Source organism: Chenopodium album, chromosome 7 (genome assembly GCF_948465745.1).
Source record: "Chenopodium album chromosome 7, dcCheAlbu1.1, whole genome shotgun sequence".
Classification (NCBI taxonomy): domain Eukaryota; kingdom Viridiplantae; phylum Streptophyta; class Magnoliopsida; order Caryophyllales; family Amaranthaceae; genus Chenopodium; species Chenopodium album.
This window is the reverse complement of record NC_137840.1, coordinates 11,899,454-11,917,777: the sequence shown is the minus strand read 5'-3', so window position 1 is coordinate 11,917,777 and position 18,324 is coordinate 11,899,454. Positions and strand designations below refer to the sequence as shown.

The 18,324-nt window shown below is 38.6% G+C and overlaps 2 protein-coding genes and 1 non-coding gene across 3 annotated transcripts; 1 reads left to right on the top strand and 2 right to left on the bottom strand.

The window, feature by feature from the left end:
* Positions 1 to 526: 526 nt before the first annotated feature.
* Positions 527 to 1,570, bottom strand: LOC145640004 (protein FAR1-RELATED SEQUENCE 5-like). The gene has a single exon (XM_081691311.1). The coding sequence runs from the start codon at positions 1,568 to 1,570 to the stop codon at positions 527 to 529; it is 1,044 nt and encodes a 347-aa protein (XP_081547437.1).
* A 1,149-nt stretch (positions 1,571 to 2,719) lies between these two features.
* On the bottom strand, positions 2,720 to 3,445 carry LOC145640003 (uncharacterized). The gene has a single exon (XM_081691310.1). It carries the CDS (start codon positions 3,443 to 3,445, stop codon positions 2,720 to 2,722), a length of 726 nt encoding a protein of 241 aa, XP_081547436.1.
* A 10,462-nt stretch (positions 3,446 to 13,907) lies between these two features.
* Positions 13,908 to 14,014, top strand: LOC145641198 (small nucleolar RNA R71). Its single transcript, XR_014115260.1, has one exon. It is a non-coding gene; the product is annotated as a small nucleolar RNA R71 (small nucleolar RNA).
* Positions 14,015 to 18,324: the final 4,310 nt, after the last annotated feature.

Genomic DNA, 18,324 nt, shown 5'->3' with positions numbered 1-18,324 from the left:
CGGTCACAACCCCTTCCCTGCAGCAATCGAGTCGTATATTTGGCACGCACAAGGTAAGCCGTGGGTAGTAGGTAGAGCACACCCACAACGTCAATGGATATTCGTACTCAACCCTCGCATCCTATTCGTCTCACCGAGAAGAATAGACAGACAATAGTGGGATACCTTTCCGTCTAGCTGATGCAAAGGCTTATGCTTGTACTTCTGACCATGACTTGTTCTACATGCCTCCAATTCATTACAAATAGCTATGATTCTGTTCTCAATCGAGTAGTGCACCTGAGCCCAAACCGTGTCTGAAGAACCTGTTGAACTGTCAATCCAACACTTCAATGCTGAATGATGGCTCTCAACCCTGCATTTGTTAACATTGCCGAAGTGTAGTACATGGTTTTTCCAAAATAATACAAACTTCTCTATGTGTATGAGCCAAGTGTCCACAACATATTCAATCACTTTCGGCCATCGACTCCACTTAGTTTTCAACACTGCAAGTTCTATATTATATGCCTCTTCAGATGTAGCATTAATCACAAGCCTCCACTTCCCATTTTTGAACTTGGCACCAATCTCCTTTTTTTTCTAACATGAAAGTAACCTTCGCCTCAACATCTTTGTTAATATGCCACAAACACAACATGTGTCTTGTATTTGGAAACATGCTCTTTAACACTACACAAAGGCCAAGCTCCCTATCTATCAGTAGTACCGACGACTCTCTATGATGACCAATCAACAACCTCAAGCACTGAAGCACCCACCGATAACTTTCTTGGGACTCTGACCTCATGAATGCGTATGCAACAAGAAAATTATGATTAGTCGGTGTAACCCCAACAATCTCAAATAATGGCATGCCGTATCGGTTTGTCTTGTAAGTGGAATCCATACCTATCACGTACGGGTATATGCATAGCAAATTTGTCATGACCGGATGTTCCATGAAAGCATGTTGCAACACATTATTGGAATCAATAAAAACCCAAGTAAGGTATTTGCTCTGTCTGGCAAAATGAAGCACTTGGTGAACTACTTCTCTTCCCGCAAATTGCTCCATTCTTATTTTACTTCTGTAGTTGTAGATATGCCTGATGTTTGGATGGTCTCCGGGAAAGTTTTCTACAAGAGTTCTCATGATATGTCGAGGCGGCACCTGTGCTTGAGTCATGTCACGCACTACCTGCTTAGCAGCAATGCTAAGAGCGCTAATTTGTCGATGTCCCTCAGGATAAACAACCAAAGAATGATTGTGAGTGTCGTTCAAGCAACTAAGCTTCCAACCATTTACTACTCTGACATACTCAACCTTGAGTTTGAAAGGACAATTGTTTGCCTTGCTTTTGGTGTCTTTGCGTATCGCATTCATCATGTCTCTTATCATGCCCTTTTTTCCACGATCAAAACTCACATATCGATACGGTCGACCACTTTGATTGGTCTTGTAAGAAGCCTTCACTAACATAAATCCGAGCGGCCGACAAACATTTTGTGCCCATAGAACAGCATCCTCAAAACTCGAAAACACTTTGTCTGTCAAAAAAATGTCCGCTATAGTCCATACCGTCACCATCCTCGGACTCAGAATCCTATATAAATATTAATAAAAGTTAAGAACCAACAAACACGACTAATAATAATAACAATTCTAACAACACACTGATTATAAAAAACTTAATATATTCAATGATATAAATAATGATTTAAACCCAATAATCATTCTAATAACAATATTATAATATAATTTTAATAACAATAATAATTTCGACCATGTAAAATCCAATAACAATCAACCTATACGTGAAATAAAAAAACAAACAAAAAAGAAAAAAAATTGAAACTCAGAAAACGCCTATGATTTTCGAATACCCTAGCCTGAGACGCCTAGTTTTTCAAATATCCTAGGATGTTTCGAAAATCCTAGGCGTTTCCTGGGTTTTGAATTTTTTTTTTAAAAAAATATCGCGACGTACTGATTCCGTAGGTTTGACAAGCCTTCGGTGACCGTCAAAGGTTGTGTTTCTGGTATTTCGTCGTTTTCCATAAGATCTAACGAATTTGATTTTGCAAAATTTAAAAAATTTTGTTTGATTTTGAAACTCACGGCAGTTGGGGTGGTTGACCGATGAGCGTTGCTGGTCGCTGACCACTAGAGAGAACGGTAAAATATTTGTGTACAGTAAAATTGAGAAATTGAGGTAAAATTAATTATTTTTATAATCGTTATTATAAGGATAAATATATAATTTTATTATATTTTGCGGGCGTTAGTTAGATAATCGAGTGCGATATTTAACACCCCCAGGCAACAAGCCAACAACTTCTTGCTATTCATACTTAATCCAACATACAAAGTCAAAGTAGTGAAATTTCCTCAGATATTTTTGTAAGTGAAGAATATTGTAATGATTACAAAAAGTTTGGCTCAATACATTGCAAGTGTTATAAGTCACGACACAAGCAATTAGCTTGTTTTTTGAAAGATAATATTTCATTACTCGTATTATGTACTCCTATTATACTAATTAAGGATTGTGCAAAAATTCAGTTCAAGTTGAATAGGTTGCAATCAACAATACATGTTTTTGCATAAAATTCGTAAATTGGCTTAAAAATTTTATTTCAGATTAATTTTATCTCTTGGATTCGCCCCATTCTTCCACCAATTTCAAAATATTTAATTCTTTTTTTTTACGAAAACCGAGTACACAAATTTTATTACTCAAACAGAGGAGGCTAAATCATCCATTACAAAACTAGAAATTCCATTAGGAATATCCTCCAACCAGACTCTCAATTCATCAAAAGTAGAGCTTAACTTTGCTAATTCATGGGCTACACCATTTCCACTACGGTTCACAAAGGAGAAAGAGTACGAGAGACAACCCTTGGCAAGTTGCAATATATCATATACGACCATACCAAAGACTGTTGAAGGAGCATTACCCTTTGATAAATGAGAGTAAAGCTTGAGACAGTCAGTTTTCAGACAAACTCTTCTAAAGCCCGACTCCATCGTGATTTGCAAGGCATGTCTCAACGCTAAAGCCTCTTCCACATCCACATCAAACCTCCCCTTCATACACAGACAAGTAGAGGCAACCACATCTCCCACTTCGTCTCTCATAACACCACCCAAACCCACGCTATTGTTCACAAAAATTGCAGCATCAGAGTTGATCTTAATCACACCATGGTCAGGTGGTTTCCTAGTCGTGGCCAACTGCTGGGAGTTTGCAGCAGACTTGACCAAGGAGCTCTGAGCCTGCTCATAATCCCCCACCATACCCAAAGCCTTGTGAATAAGCTCAGTCACCTCTTTCTTTCTACCCGCAAAACACCATGCATTCCTTCGAAGCCAAATTCCCCACAAGATAGCAAAAAAAAAATATTCCACCAGAGAGTGTCCTTCTGATGGAGCTACACCATTCACCAAAAGACAGCCCATCAAACTTCTCCACCTCCAAACGTAAAGGGGATAAATACCATATACGTTTGGCATCAGCACAAGTCACCAACATGTGATGTATGTTTTCAGTTTCAACACCACACATCGGACACATAGGGTCGATGTTCATACCTCTTTGTAACAGACTTTGTCTAGCAGCTACAACACCCTTGATGGCTCTCCAAGCAAAAATTTTAACCTTAGGTGGAATGTCAGCATTCCAAACCACAGCCCATTCGAAATTACAATCAGGTCTTAAGGTAGTTGCTGTACTATTTTTATCATCCAACGCGAGCAGGTTGTAAGCACTTGATAGGCGTGTCGCGTACCTAACAAAAATAAACCTAACTAGACCACTACTATGTAGACGGGCAAGCAAGGGTCGGATCTCAAGAGACTATGGTTCAACTAATTAAATAGACTCAAGTAAATACTAAGCAAGTAACCAAATCAAATAATTGAGAATTAATAACTAAATATCAAGAACGATAATTAAACTAAATAATACGATAATCAAATACTAAAGACATCCAAGATCAAGCATTACCACGAATACAATTAATGCAATAGTAGTTCTACCCCTAACATATAATTCAACTGATTAAAGAGGAAAAGTAATCCCTAAATAGTACCAATGGTCTCTCCCGAGTTATCAATGGCTTCTCTAATCACAATCAAGCCTACTTCCGTGGAATCATGTAAATTAAAGACCTTGAGCACATTACCCTAACTTCCTAATCATCCATTCAACTACTCCCGTGATGAACTTCAAACCCTTAATTGATTTATTCAAATCCGTTAAAACCCAACTCCCGTTGCAATTAAAACAATGGATTAATAACAATACCAATTATCCCTAATCTAGTATTGGCATGAGCACAATCAATTAAGCATATCAATTGCAATTATCATTAGAGAATTTAAAGAATTAAATCAAGCATTAATCATATTCGGGTTCCGCTAGATCTTGGAATAGGGAAACTACTCACACATATTAATGAAATCAAGAACTATAATCAATAAAGAAAACATAATTAACAATAATAAAATAAAAGAATTGAGAGAATAAATCAATACTTGGAATTAATTATGAAATCTTGAATCTTGAAAGCAAAACCCTAGAAAATAATATGGAAGAACGTAATACCCAAAAAGAAGTCTTAAAAATAATATATGAAAAAGTGATAAAAGTAATAAATAAAAGATTATCTAAAACCTATTTATATCCTCTCATAAAACTAGGTATTTCTATCTTAATAGGACTCCTAAACGCTGCCCAAAACGAGCTGCCACAGGTGGGTTGTGGCATGAAGAAAACCGCCACAACCAGGCTGTGGAGCGGGCTGTCTTCGCCTCTCCTTTGCTCCAATAATGGACGCCCACAACCAGGTTATGGCCATAAGGTTGCACGCCACAACCAAGCTGTGGAGTAGGCTGCCAAAATGCTCCATTGATGCTAGAAACGCTCCACATAAAGAAATATCTCGCGATCAAAATAAATTCCATGCAAATAGAGTCCTATTCCTATACAAACAAAAACAAACAAACCGAGAAGAGTAGTATCGAAATAGGAAGAATAATAGCTCAAAAAGATTAGGAGAATGAAGAAAACACAATAAAACATGACCAAATATCACATATAAATCGTGTATAATATTGTGTTATCAAATTCCCCCAAGCTAAACCTTTGCTCGTCCTCGAGCAAAGCAACAAATAAATAAATCAATACTTCACCCCAAAAATAATCAAAATCAAGAACAACCAATTCAAGGTAAATCTAACAAATATGCTTCAAAATCAACCAATCTCATCCATTTAATCACTCATCCTCCCTAACAATTGTCAAATATAGCAAACCACGAGAGCATATAGAATTCAAGACTAGTGCTCACACACTCGACTCTCATTTATGTGGCGAGTAAAATATGTACTCGATCGCTCTCCATCCCAACCCCATCATGTGAACAATGCCCTCCCAACTCACGCACACGTGTGTTTAAAAAAAAAACATACACTCAACCTAATAGTCGACTCGGAATATGTCAAGTCATTCCTTGCATTGATAAGTAGCTACTTTCACATTCGCACAACTCTATGCACAAAGGTCGGAAGGTCTTTAAAGCTTGTAATGTAAGGTCAGGGTAAGAGGTAGGATAAATTTGGGAAAATGTGAGAGAAAAGCAATGCTTAAGGGAGCTAAAATCCTAACAAAACCAAGACCAAAAATAGATAATGACCAATCATCTCCAACATAACTCAACTCCACCAAAAATTCACCAAACATAAATCCAATCATATCAAAAATTTCCAACACTTACAATTACACTCATAAAAAATATAACAATGTAGAACTTGAGTGAATAAACAAACTTTAAACTCTTCAACTTGATTTTTCTTATTGAAGCTCATTTTTTCTTCTGATGAACCTTCACTTAGAACAATTGAATCATTAAACAATTTTTTCCTTTTGAAGTTCACTTATTTTTTTCTTTTCATTTTTTTCTTGAACTTTAATTCTCTTTTTTTTTTCATGCTTTATTTTTTTTCACAATAAATTCAACTCTCAAATTATCAAAAATAAACCACCATGAAAAACAATTACAACTTCTTAACACCACCCAATTGTGCAAATAATAAGCACACTACAAACTCTCTCACCTCACTCACTAATAGCTCCCCCAAGCTAAGCTTGGGACTAGTAACCAATGGGGCAAAATCGGCTTGTAATGTGGCTAATAAACAACAAAAAGGTCATGGTAACAACATGGGTAGCAAGAAGGGAACAAATGTATCTAATATCATCTGAAGGCCACCTAAGAGAACAACGCCTTCGTCCTCCTCAATGTGCATAATAATGAGTCGTGAAACACTACTTATAGTCACAAACCAATACTCAAATTCATTGACATACCAGGAACTAACACACATTCCTCACCAAATCAACTAGTCAAGCACTATATTCACAAGTAGTTGGACAAAATTGACGCATGTTAAGGCATCCAAGCAATCAAATTTCAAATCATGGCTAAACTATCCACAATACTCATCATCATATACCAAGAATCAAAACAAATTTCAAGTATGGGGCACAGGGAAGCATGATTTATCATTCATTGGAATGTATTTTTGTAATTTTTGAATTTTTCTATTTTTTTTTTCATTTTTTTCAAAGCGGTAAAACTATACTAAAAAGCAACAAATCTATACTAAACAAAGATGTACCATGCGTACAAGAACCTCCCCCGCACTTGAATATTGCAATGTCCACAATGCAATAATATGACATGAATAAAATAGGGGGGAAAATGCACTCAAAAAGCTTCATTGAGGAGGGAAATGAGGAAGATTTTGAGATCCTCCGGATTGAATCCATCTACTCAAGGTACCAAGAAAAGTGGATATCGACACCAATTGCTCTTTAATCTCTCTTTGCTCATTATTTATCTTATCAATTAAAGTAAGGAGATCTGTGAGAACCTTCTCTGTCAATGTAGAGGATGAACTAGCGCCATTGGAGACATATGGTGCAGGCACTGGCTCAGAAAGAATTTGAGTCCGAGTTTGAGGATGAACACCAACAAATGGCCAGTTAGCCTTATCACGTAGAGATAATGCCTCTCTAGAGGGTAATTCGTCTTCATCATTTCGAATACACCAAAGAGTGGTGCCATCTTTCTTGCGAATCCAACCCATTAATGAACATGCAGGAATGTCTATGCAATCGGTTCCCTCAATGGATTCTTCCTTCATAAGACGCTCCTTGTGTCCCAAATGAAGAGCAATAGGAGTTATGAGACCGCCAAGAACGATTTCTCCCTTTTTGGTAGTGGTGTTTGCCAACTCTTTCATCTGCTTGATGAGGAATGCACCTGTGTCAATGGGTTGGGCATGAAGCATTTGATATATCATATATAATTCATCCTTTCGAGCCTTGCTCCCCTCTTGACGACCAAATACAGTGTTAGCTAATATCCTTTGGACATATCTAAGCGCTGGATGGCGAATATGATTTGCTGGGCTCATCTTTGAATCGTATGTACTTTCACCGGTTAATAGCTTCCAAACAGGATCTGCAGACCAACGCAGGGGAGTTAGTCTCAGGCCACCAGGGGGTAACCCAAGCACCTCATTAAACCTTGCCAAAGTCCAAGTATGCTCTTCATTGTACAATTGAAAACTAATAGACCCTTCACCGCAACCTGGTTCTGAGTAAGTAACCGCCTTCAAGGAGCTTAAAAACTCTAAGGTGACTCTTTTATATGTTGGATATTTATGCATGAGAAAATTACCCCACCCAACATTAGAGAATAGCCACTGAACGTCATCTTCAATATTTAGAGTTTTTAGGGCATCAACATCACAGAAACGAGTTGCAGTTACTCCTCTCTCAAACAATCTCTCATATTTTGCTTTATGCTCTTCATCACGAAATTTAATGTCATAGTAGTCAACCACCACTTTCTCCTTAGTCTAGGTCGATGACACCTTTCCCTTAGTAGTGGAGGGTTTCTTCTTGGATGTAGAGGTCTTAGAGACGGGTACGGGTCGCGATACTCCAGAAGTTTTCTTATTCCTAGTTGTGGTGGAACGAGCCATTCGAGATTGAAGCAATTTCGATTGAACAAATCAATGATACGGTGAAATCAAGAGCAATAACCAGATCATCTAATTCCAATAGAACAGGGACACAACCAAGAAATCAAGCTTTTTAGGGGAGAACGGGCAATAATTTATCGAAACTCAATAGTTTTCACCGGCAAACAATTGATTCAGAGGTTAGGGTTCGATAAAATACCTTGCCAATGAAACAGGGGGTTCAAGATTGCATTCGAAATACCCTTCGATCGAAAAATAGTATTACTCTTGAAATTTCTGTTGTGTAATTGGGAATTAATGCAACAACAATGAAGATTACAAAGGTGGAGAGGTACGAAGAAGCTTGCTTGAAATCTCGTAGGATGACTGTGGTGGCTGCTTGTGTGCCGCGGTAATGTTGCGGACTGCTCTGCCTAGGTAATCTGCCTCTCCTCTTTTTTTTTTTATTTTTTTTATTTTTTTTTTTATTATTATTTTATCAGAAACTCGCCACAGGCTACCTGTGGATGGACGCTACTCACCGCGGGCCGGCTGTGGAGTGAACTGTGGTTATTTCCCTTGATGTATGCAAGGCCGCAAGTTACCTGTGGTAGGCTACTGCAGATCGCGTGATGGTTGTGAAGCTTCCTGTGAATATTTGCTTTGTGTAAATTGGTCCACCTGCATTCCACTCAATTGCATAAGAAGACAAGAAAAAGAGGTTATTAAATCTGAGTGAATTAAAAGAGCTACATTATAAAACTACCTAAACTACTTAAAACAAAATAAGGTAAAAGCAAAAAACTAAAACAATACTCCAAAGTAGAAAAACACTAACTAGACTAATACTACCTAATATCTAACGCACTAAAGAAATAAATAGAAAAAAAAAATAATAAAAATGAGAATAAGTACTAAAATAAACTGCCCCAATATGATTTGAAAAACAAGCGCATATCTTTTCCCTTTTTTTTTTTTTTTTTTTTTTTAATAAATATATATGTTATATATGTAAATATAAATATAAAAAGGTCCAAAGGAAAAAAAAAATTAAGTAAGAGTAGGAAAGAAAAAAAAAATAAAAAAAAATATTGGGTTGCCTCCCAAAAGCGCTTGTTTATAAGGTCTTAAGCTCGACCTCCTTTTTGCTCATTTGTCTTGTGATGGTGTCGAGAGTGTAATGTCCACTCTTTCATCAATTGGATCACCTACTCGATAGTGCTTCACTCTTTGGCCATTCACCTTAAAAGTACCCCCATTTTTATTCCATAGTTCAATAGTACCATAGGGGTAGACTTTACAAACCTTGAATGGACCCGACCACCTAGAGCGAAGCTTACCGGAAAATAGTTTCAATCTAGAGTTGAATAAAAGGACTTGATCTCCTTCCTTAAATTCTCTTCTCACAAGACCCTTATCATGCCACCTTTTGGTCTTCTCTTTGTACAATTTCGAACTTTCATAGGCTTCCAGACGGAGCTCATCTAGCTCATTCAATTGTAACAATCTCTTTTTACCCGCTGCTTGAGCATCGAATTTTAAATTCTTAATAGCCCAAAAAGCCCGGTGTTCTAGCTCAACCGGTAAGTGGCACGCCTTTCCATACACTAATCGATATGGGGTTGTACCGATTGGCGTTTTGAATGCCGTTCGGTACGCCCATAATGCATCATCAATTTTCATCGACCAATCTTTTCTTGTCCTTGCAACAGTTTTCTCTAAGATAGATTTAATTTCTCGGTTCGATACCTCGACTTGACCGCTAGTCTGTGGGTGGTAACTAATACCAATCCTATGTTGCACTCCATACTTCTTCAACATTGCTTCAAATCGATGCTCCAATAAATGTGTTCCCCTGTCACTAATTAACACACGTGGTAAACCAAAACGAGGGAAATTAACTTTCTTGAAGAACTTACTTGCCACACGAGCTTCATTGGTTGGAGTAGCAATTGCTTCAACCCACTTTGAGACATAGTCAACAACTACTAAAATATATCGATTTCCATAGGAAGAAGGGAATGGTCCCATGAAATCTATCCCCCACACGTCAAACAACTCGACCTCGAGTATGTTATTGAGTGGCATCTCGTGCTTCCTTGAAATATTACCGGTCCGTTGACAACGATTACAGGCCTTGACATATGAATACACGTCCTTGAATAAGGTTGGCCAATAGAAACCGCATTGCAATATTTTCGCGGCCGTCTTTGTAGGACCTGCATGTCCACCACACGGTAAGTCATGGCAATGTGAAATAATATTGCTTACCTCCCTTTCCGGGACACATCGTCTAATCATTGCATCTGCACATAGTTTGTATAAGAATGGATCCTCCCAAAAATGTCTCCTTGCCTCGTAAAAGAACTTCTTCTTTTGTTGAGATGAGTAACCATGAGGTAATGTACCTGTGGACAAGAAATTAGCTAAATCAGCATACCATGGTGATTCAATTTGAGAGAGTGCTAATAAATGTTCATCAGGGAAAGAGTCATCAATGGGGAGGTCATCTCCATCCCCCTTATCGAGGAGGAGGCGAGAAAGATGGTCCGCAACGACATTCTCAGTCCCTTTTGTGTCCCGTATCTCGATGTCATAATCTTGCAATAGAAGGACCCAACGAATCAACCGCGGCTTGGCGTGACTCTTAGTCATCAAATATTTCAATGCAGCGTGATCTGTGTGAATTATCACCTTTGAACCAACAAGGTATGAGTGAAACTTCTCTATTGCATAAATTACTGCTAGCATCTCTTTTTCAGTCGTGGCATAATTCATTTGAGCAGAATCAAGAGTTTTACTAGAGTAATAAATAGCGTGAAGTTTTCTATCCTTCCGTTGCCCCAAGACGGCCCCTATCGCATAATCACTAGCATCACACATAATTTCAAATGGTAGGGTCCAATCCGGGGGTTGCATAACGGGGGCGGAGATCAAAGCTGCCTTCAACCTGTTAAAAGCCTCAAGACAAGCATCAGTAAATACAAATGGGGCATCTTTGGCCAAAAGCTCAGTTAGAGGTCTAACGATTTTCGAAAAATCTTTAATAAATCGCCTATAAAATCCTGCATGACTAAGAAAACTCCGAATTCCTTTTACAGAATTAGGAGGGGGTAGTCGCTCAATGACCTCTATCTTTTCTAATTCAACCTCAATACCTTTATTTGACACCACATGGCCTAGAACAACTCCTTGTTGTACCATGAAATGACATTTTTCCCAGTTCAAAATTAAATTGACTTCTTTACATCTATGGAGCACCTTTTCCAATTTTTCAAGACATACATCAAAAGATGTTCCATAGACAGAGAAGTCATCCATAAAAACTTCCATTGAATGTTCAATAAGACCTGAGAAAATTGCCATCATACAACGTTGGAACGTGGCTGGAGCATTACATAATCCAAATGCCATTCTTCGATAGGCGAAGGTGCCATATGGACATGTGAAGGTGGTCTTTTCCTGATCACATGGACGAATGGGAATTTGAAAGAAACCAGAATATCGGTCCAAGTAGCAGAAAAAGGAATGCTTAGCTAAACGTTCAAGCATCTGATCAATAAAGGGGAGGGGAAAATGATCCTTCCGGGTGGCCTTGTTCAACCTCCTATAATCAATACACATTCGCCAACCTGTAACAGTTCTGGTAGCGATTGGCTCACCCTTGTCATTCTTGACAACGGTCATACCCCCTTTTTTTGGAACTACTTGTACAGGGCTAACCCACTTACTATCTGAGATAGGGTAGATTATTCCTGCAGCAAGCAGTTTAAGAACCTCTTTTTTAACTACCTCCATCATGTTTGGATTAAGTCGTCTTTGAGGTTCTATGGAGGAGGTGTGATCGTCCTCAAGAATTATCTTATGCATACAGAATGAGGGATTAATACCCTTAATATCATCAATGGTGTACCCAATAACACTTTTATATTTTCTCAAAACAGTGAGCAGTTGCTCTAATTTTGTGTCATTAAGCTCAGCATTAACGATAACAGGATATGTATTATTAGGACCAAGGTATGCATATTTAAGAGTAGAGGGAAGTGGTTTCAACTCTACCTCGGGAGGCGTAGTACTCTCCCCAACACTTGATACACTAAGGACTTCCTTCACTAGAGCGGTGGTTGGATTTGCTTTTCCTTCCTCAAGTAACCGCGTGTACTCCCTTGTTTCCCAATCTTCCTCATTGGCACCTCCCACCAACACCGTTTCAAGTGCATCATCCGTCTTGATTAAGGGAAGTTGTTCACGTTCTAAGTCATCAAGGACATCCACTTGGCAAATAGTCTCTCCCATGGAAGGAGTTCCCATAGCGTTCAAGAGTGAATACTCCATTTTCTCGTCTCCCACCTCAAAAGTGATTTTTCCATTCTTCATATCAATGATTGCACCTGCAGTGGCTAAGAATGGTCTACCAAGTATAATAGGGACATGTGCATCCTCTTCCATCTCCATCACAACAAAGTCACATGGGATAAAGAATTTTCCCACACGAAGAGAAACATCTTCAAGTATACCCAAGGGGAATTTAACCGACCTATCTGCAAGTTGTAGAGACATGCGTGTAGGCTTTAATTCACCCATTTGAAGTTTCTTGCAGATAGAGAGCGGCATGAGACTCACACTTGCACCAAGATCACATAATGCCTTGTTGATCTCTATATCCCCAAGCTTCACTGGAATTGAGTAGCTACCCGGATCACCTAATTTCTTAGGAAGTGTATTTTGCAAAATAGCACTACACTCTGCATTCAATGCAACAGTAGCATTCTCCTCTAGCTTCTTCTTGTTAGAGAGCATATCCTTTAAAAATTTTGCATAGGATGGCATCTCGGATATTGCATCTAAGAACGGAATGTTGATGTGAAGCTTCTTCAAAATATCAAGAAATTTTCCATACTTCTTCTCTAACTTAGCTTGAGCCAACCTTTGCGGGAAAGGAACTTGCGGTACATATGGAATAAGTGGTGGTGGAGTTGATGCCTTTTTCTCTTCCTCAATCGCAGTACCATCGACCACCTTCTCTTTTGGGACTACCTCATCAACAACCTCCTTAGATGGCTCCCTCGTGGGAGGATCTTCCAACTGCTTTCCACTCCTCAAAGTCACAGCATTCATCTGTCCTTTCGATGGTTGCTCTGTTTGACCCGGAAAAGCGCCCGGAGTCTTCAAAGATTGGCCAACTTGATGAGCAAGCTGACTTATTTGATTTTCCATGAGCTTGTTCTGAGCTTGTAGTTGTTGGATGTTGTTGTTCGTTGTGGTAACGAAGTTCTCAAGCATTAGCTCAAGGTTGGACTTTTGTGGAGGTGGTTTCATAGGTTGTTGGACTAAAGGTGGTCTTGCTTGGAAACCGGGTGGCCCATTATAATTGTTGTTTCGAGGTGGTGGTGGAGGTGGATTTTGTTGAGCTTGGGTATTCTTGTAAGAGAAATTTGGATGATGTTTCCAACCTTCATTGTATGTGTTTGAGTGAGGATCATATGGCCTTTTGGGATTTGAAGTGTAGAATGCATTGGCTTCCTCAATTGACATCTCATGTGAATTTTGTGGGCAATCAGGGGCAATGTGACCTTGTACATTACACATTTGACAAGTTTCAGCAGATGAGCCAGAAGATGCCGCTTGGAACTTGTCAAACTTGCTTGTCAATGCCTGCATAGAACTAGTTAAAAGGGTTAGAGCATCAACATCATGCATACCTCCCTTTTTAACATTGCATCGTCCTCCTGGATGGTAATTATCATTTGCCGCCATCTTCTCAATTAGCTCCTTTGCCTCAGTTGGGTTCTTAGTCAAGAGAGAACCCCCAGATGCAGCATCAATATAGATTCGGAACTCATTAGTCAAGCCATTGTAAAAGGTTTGGATCAACATCCATTCAGGAATACCATGATGAGGGCATTGTCTCTGCAATCGCTTGAACCTCCTCCATGCTTCATATAAGGACTCATCATCTGATTGCCCGAAAGTAGATAGCTCATTTCTCAACCTCGCAGTTTTTTCCTGTCCCAAGAACTTGACTAGAAAAGCTTTCACTAGTTTGTCCCATGTGTCAAAAGAGCCAGTACCTTCATCTCTCAACCATTCCTTCGCTCTATCCCGTAATGAGAAAGGGAATAGGCGAAGTCTAATAGCATCATCTGTAACACCATTTAGTTTCATGGTATCACACTTTTCCAAGAAACTATCAATATGACTGACAGGGCATTCGTGAGGTGTGCCTGCAAATGAATCATTAGAGATGAATTGAATGAACTGTGGCTTCAATTCAAAGTTCTGAGCAGTAACGGGTGGTCTGACAATGCTAGAGAGGAGTCCCGTTGTGGTATCGGGAATGCCATATTCCAAAAGAGACTTTGTGCCTGGATCGACCATGTTTCTATGGTTTTGATTTCTCCTTCTTCTTCTACCTCCTCGTCTCCTTGTAGTTGCTTCAATTTCAGAATCAAATGGAATTAAATCGTCTGACTCTGAACGTCGAGTTTGCATGCAACAAAGAACTACAAGTAAAGAAATCAAAAACACAAGAGACAATAGCCGAAGCAACAAATAAAGCTTAGTAAAAACGAATCACAAATAACTAGTGTAAAACCGTTAGTCCCCGGCAACGGCGCCAAAATTTGATAGGCGTGTCGCGTACCTAACAAAAATAAACCTAACTAGACCACTAATATGTAGACGGGCAAGCAAGGGTCGGATCTCAAGAGACTATGGTTCAACTAATTAAATAGACTCAAGTAAATACTAAGCAAGTAACCAAATCAAATAATTGAGAATTAATAACTAAATATCAAGAACGATAATTAAACTAAATAATACGATAATCAAATACTAAAGACATCCAAGATCAAGCATTACCACGAATACAATTAATGCAATAGTAGTTCTACCCCTAACATATAATTCAACTGATTAAAGAGGAAAAGTAATCCCTAAATAGTACCAATGGTCTCTCCCGAGTTATCAATGGCTTCTCTAATCACAATCAAGCCTACTTCCGTGGAATCATGTAAATTAAAGACCTTGAGCACATTACCCTAACTTCCTAATCATCCATTCAACTACTCCCGTGATGAACTTCAAACCCTTAATTGATTTATTCAAATCCGTTAAAACCCAACTCCCGTTGCAATTAAAACAATGGATTAATAACAATACCAATTATCCCTAATCTAGTATTGGCATGAGCACAATCAATTAAGCATATCAATTGCAATTATCATTAGAGAATTTAAAGAATTAAATCAAGCATTAATCATATTCGGGTTTCGCTAGATCTTGGAATAGGGAAACTACTCACACATATTAATGAAATCAAGAACTATAATCAATAAAGAAAACATAATTAACAATAATAAAATAAAAGAATTGAGAGAATAAATCAATACTTGGAATTAATTATGAAATCTTGAATCTTGAAAGCAAAACCCTAGAAAATAATATGGAAGAACGTAATACCCAAAAAGAAGTCTTAAAAATAATATATGAAAAAGTGATAAAAGTAATAAATAAAAGATTATCTAAAACCTATTTATATCCTCTCATAAAACTAGGTATTTCTATCTTAATAGGACTCCTAAACGCTGCCCAAAACGAGCTGCCACAGGTGGGTTGTGGCATGAAGAAAACCGCCACAACCAGGCTGTGGAGCGGGCTGTCTTCGCCTCTCCTTTGCTCCAATAATGGACGCCCACAACCAGGTTGTGGCCATAAGGTTTCACGCCACAACCAAGCTGTGGAGTAGGCTGCCAAAATGCTCCATTGATGCTAGAAACGCTCCATATAAAGAAATATCTCGCGATCAAAATAAATTCCATGCAAATAGAGTCATATTCCTATAAAAACAAAAACAAACAAACCGAGAAGAGTAGTATCGAAATAGGAAGAATAATAGCTCAAAAAGATTAGGAGAATGAAGAAAACACAATAAAACATGACCAAATATCACATATAAATCGTGTATAATATCGTGTTATCAGCACTCTTCACCGAATAACAACCATCCTTTGTGAAATGCCAAACCCAAGAATCACTCCTAGCATGGAAAGGAACAGGAATATTGCATATTTCAGTCACCTCCCCAGGGGAAAAAATTTCATTCAGAGCAGCAACATCCTAAGAGTTGTTAACCCACAGATCTCGAACAAGTAAAGGCACATCATCACCATCCCTCGGGGTAGATAAGACTTTGAAATTTGGCAATGTGGGAACCCATGGATCATTCCAAATATGGACAGAAGATCCATTTCCCACAGCCTTTCTAGCACCTCTCCAAAGAACATCTCTAGCACCCATGATCGACCTCCAAGTATAACTTGAATTTGAGTACACTTTTGCCTCCATTAGGGAAGAGTGAGGAAAATATTTTCCTTTAAGAACTCTAGCCACTAAGGAACCTTCATTTGTCAAAATTCGCCAAGCTTGCTTACCAAAGAGAGCTTTGTTGAAATTCCTCATCTTACGAAAACCAAGACCTCCCTCCTTTTTCGGCACATACAACTTGTTCCATGCAATCCAACACAACTTCTTTTCTTCCCCCTTTTGTCCCCAAAAAAACTGACGACATAATTTTTCAATCCCATCAAGAATGCTAGTCGGGATTGAGAATTATTGCATTGCATACGTTGGGATTGCCTGAGTGATTGACTTTAACAACATTTACCGACCCGCTTGTGATAGGAAGTTGCCCTTCCACCCTTTCAGTTTCTTCCAGATACGATCCTGAATATTATGGAACACTTGTTTCTTGGAACTACCAATGTAAGTCGGGAGACCAAGGTATTTGTCATGTCCTTCGACAACCTTAAAAGATAACTTCATCTGAAGCATATTCTTCCGTTCTTGCTCAATGTTTCGGCTAAAAGACACCTCTGATTTTTCCATATTCAGTTTTTGACCCGAAGCCACCTCATAAGTGGAGAGAATTCCCAACACACTATCCACCTCTTCATCCGTCACACGAACAAAAAGGAGGCTACCATTTGCGAAAAAAAGGTGAGATATCGGTGTGACATGCCTACTAATTTTAACCCCATGAATCTCCTTCTTTTTTTCCGCATCTCTTAGGAGGGTCGAGAGTCCCTACGCACACATGATAAAAAGGAAAGGTGAAAGTGGATCACCTTGCCTTAGACCCCTGCTCGGCTTAAAGTTCCTCGATGGTTGCCCATTTACCAAGACATCAAAAGCAACAGTACTCACACATTTCATGATCAAAGACACAAAAATTTCCGGCAAACCCAATTTTAGCATCATTTTCTCCAAGAAGACCCATTCAACTCTATCATAAGCCTTACTCATATCAAGGTTGATCCCCAGATAACCCTTCTCCCCTTTCTGCTTCTTCCTGAGATAGTGAAAACACTCATACGCAACCAAAATATTATCAGTGATCAGTCTCCCAGGAACAAAGCCACTCTACGATTCATGAATAATGAAAGGAAGTACTAGCTTGAGGCGATTAGCTAGTACTTTAGTGACAATTTTGTATATAACATTACATAAACTAATAGGTCTATAATCAACAGGAAACTCACATAATTTTTTTTCGAGATTAACACAATATGAGTCTGATTAATAGAACCTATATCACCATCATTATTCAAGATATTCAACACTTTCTTAATTACCTCAACACCCACAATATCCCAAAATTTTTGAAAAAAAATTGTAGACGTACCATCGGGCCCGGGGGCCTTCGTCGGGTGCATCTGAAAAAGCGCTAAACGCGCTTCCTCGGCAGTAAAAGGGGCTGCCAGGCTGCTATGTTATCGATCAGAGACAATTTTTTCCACTTTCTCTATGACAGGTTCCGGATCAATGTGACTGTTTTCAGCAAAAAGGTCTTCAAAATAGTTCACAAAAAATTCTGTTATTTTCTCCTCATCCACGAATTCATTCCCTGCTGCATCTTTTATTTGTTTTAATATTATTTCGTTCTGCACGCTGCTTGGTCTTCGTATGAAAAAAGGTAGTATTTTTATCTCCATGTTGCAACCAATCTTGCCTGTTTCTCTGCTTCCAATACATCTCCTCTCTTCTTTCAAGCTCATCCATTATGGCTTTCATCTGGGCAATGATTTCATCAGTTTGAGTTTCCTCCATTAATTTCTCCATTTTCCCCTTACAATCCTGTAATTCTTTAATAAAATCACCAAATTTATCTCAACTCCAAGCACTCAACCTAGTAGAGGTAAAAGCAATTTTTGAGCACAGATCTCCTCCTCTCTCCCAAGCTTCAGAAACAATAGTAGCACAGTTTTTATCTCGAAGCCACATTTCCTCAAACCGATAAAGCTTTT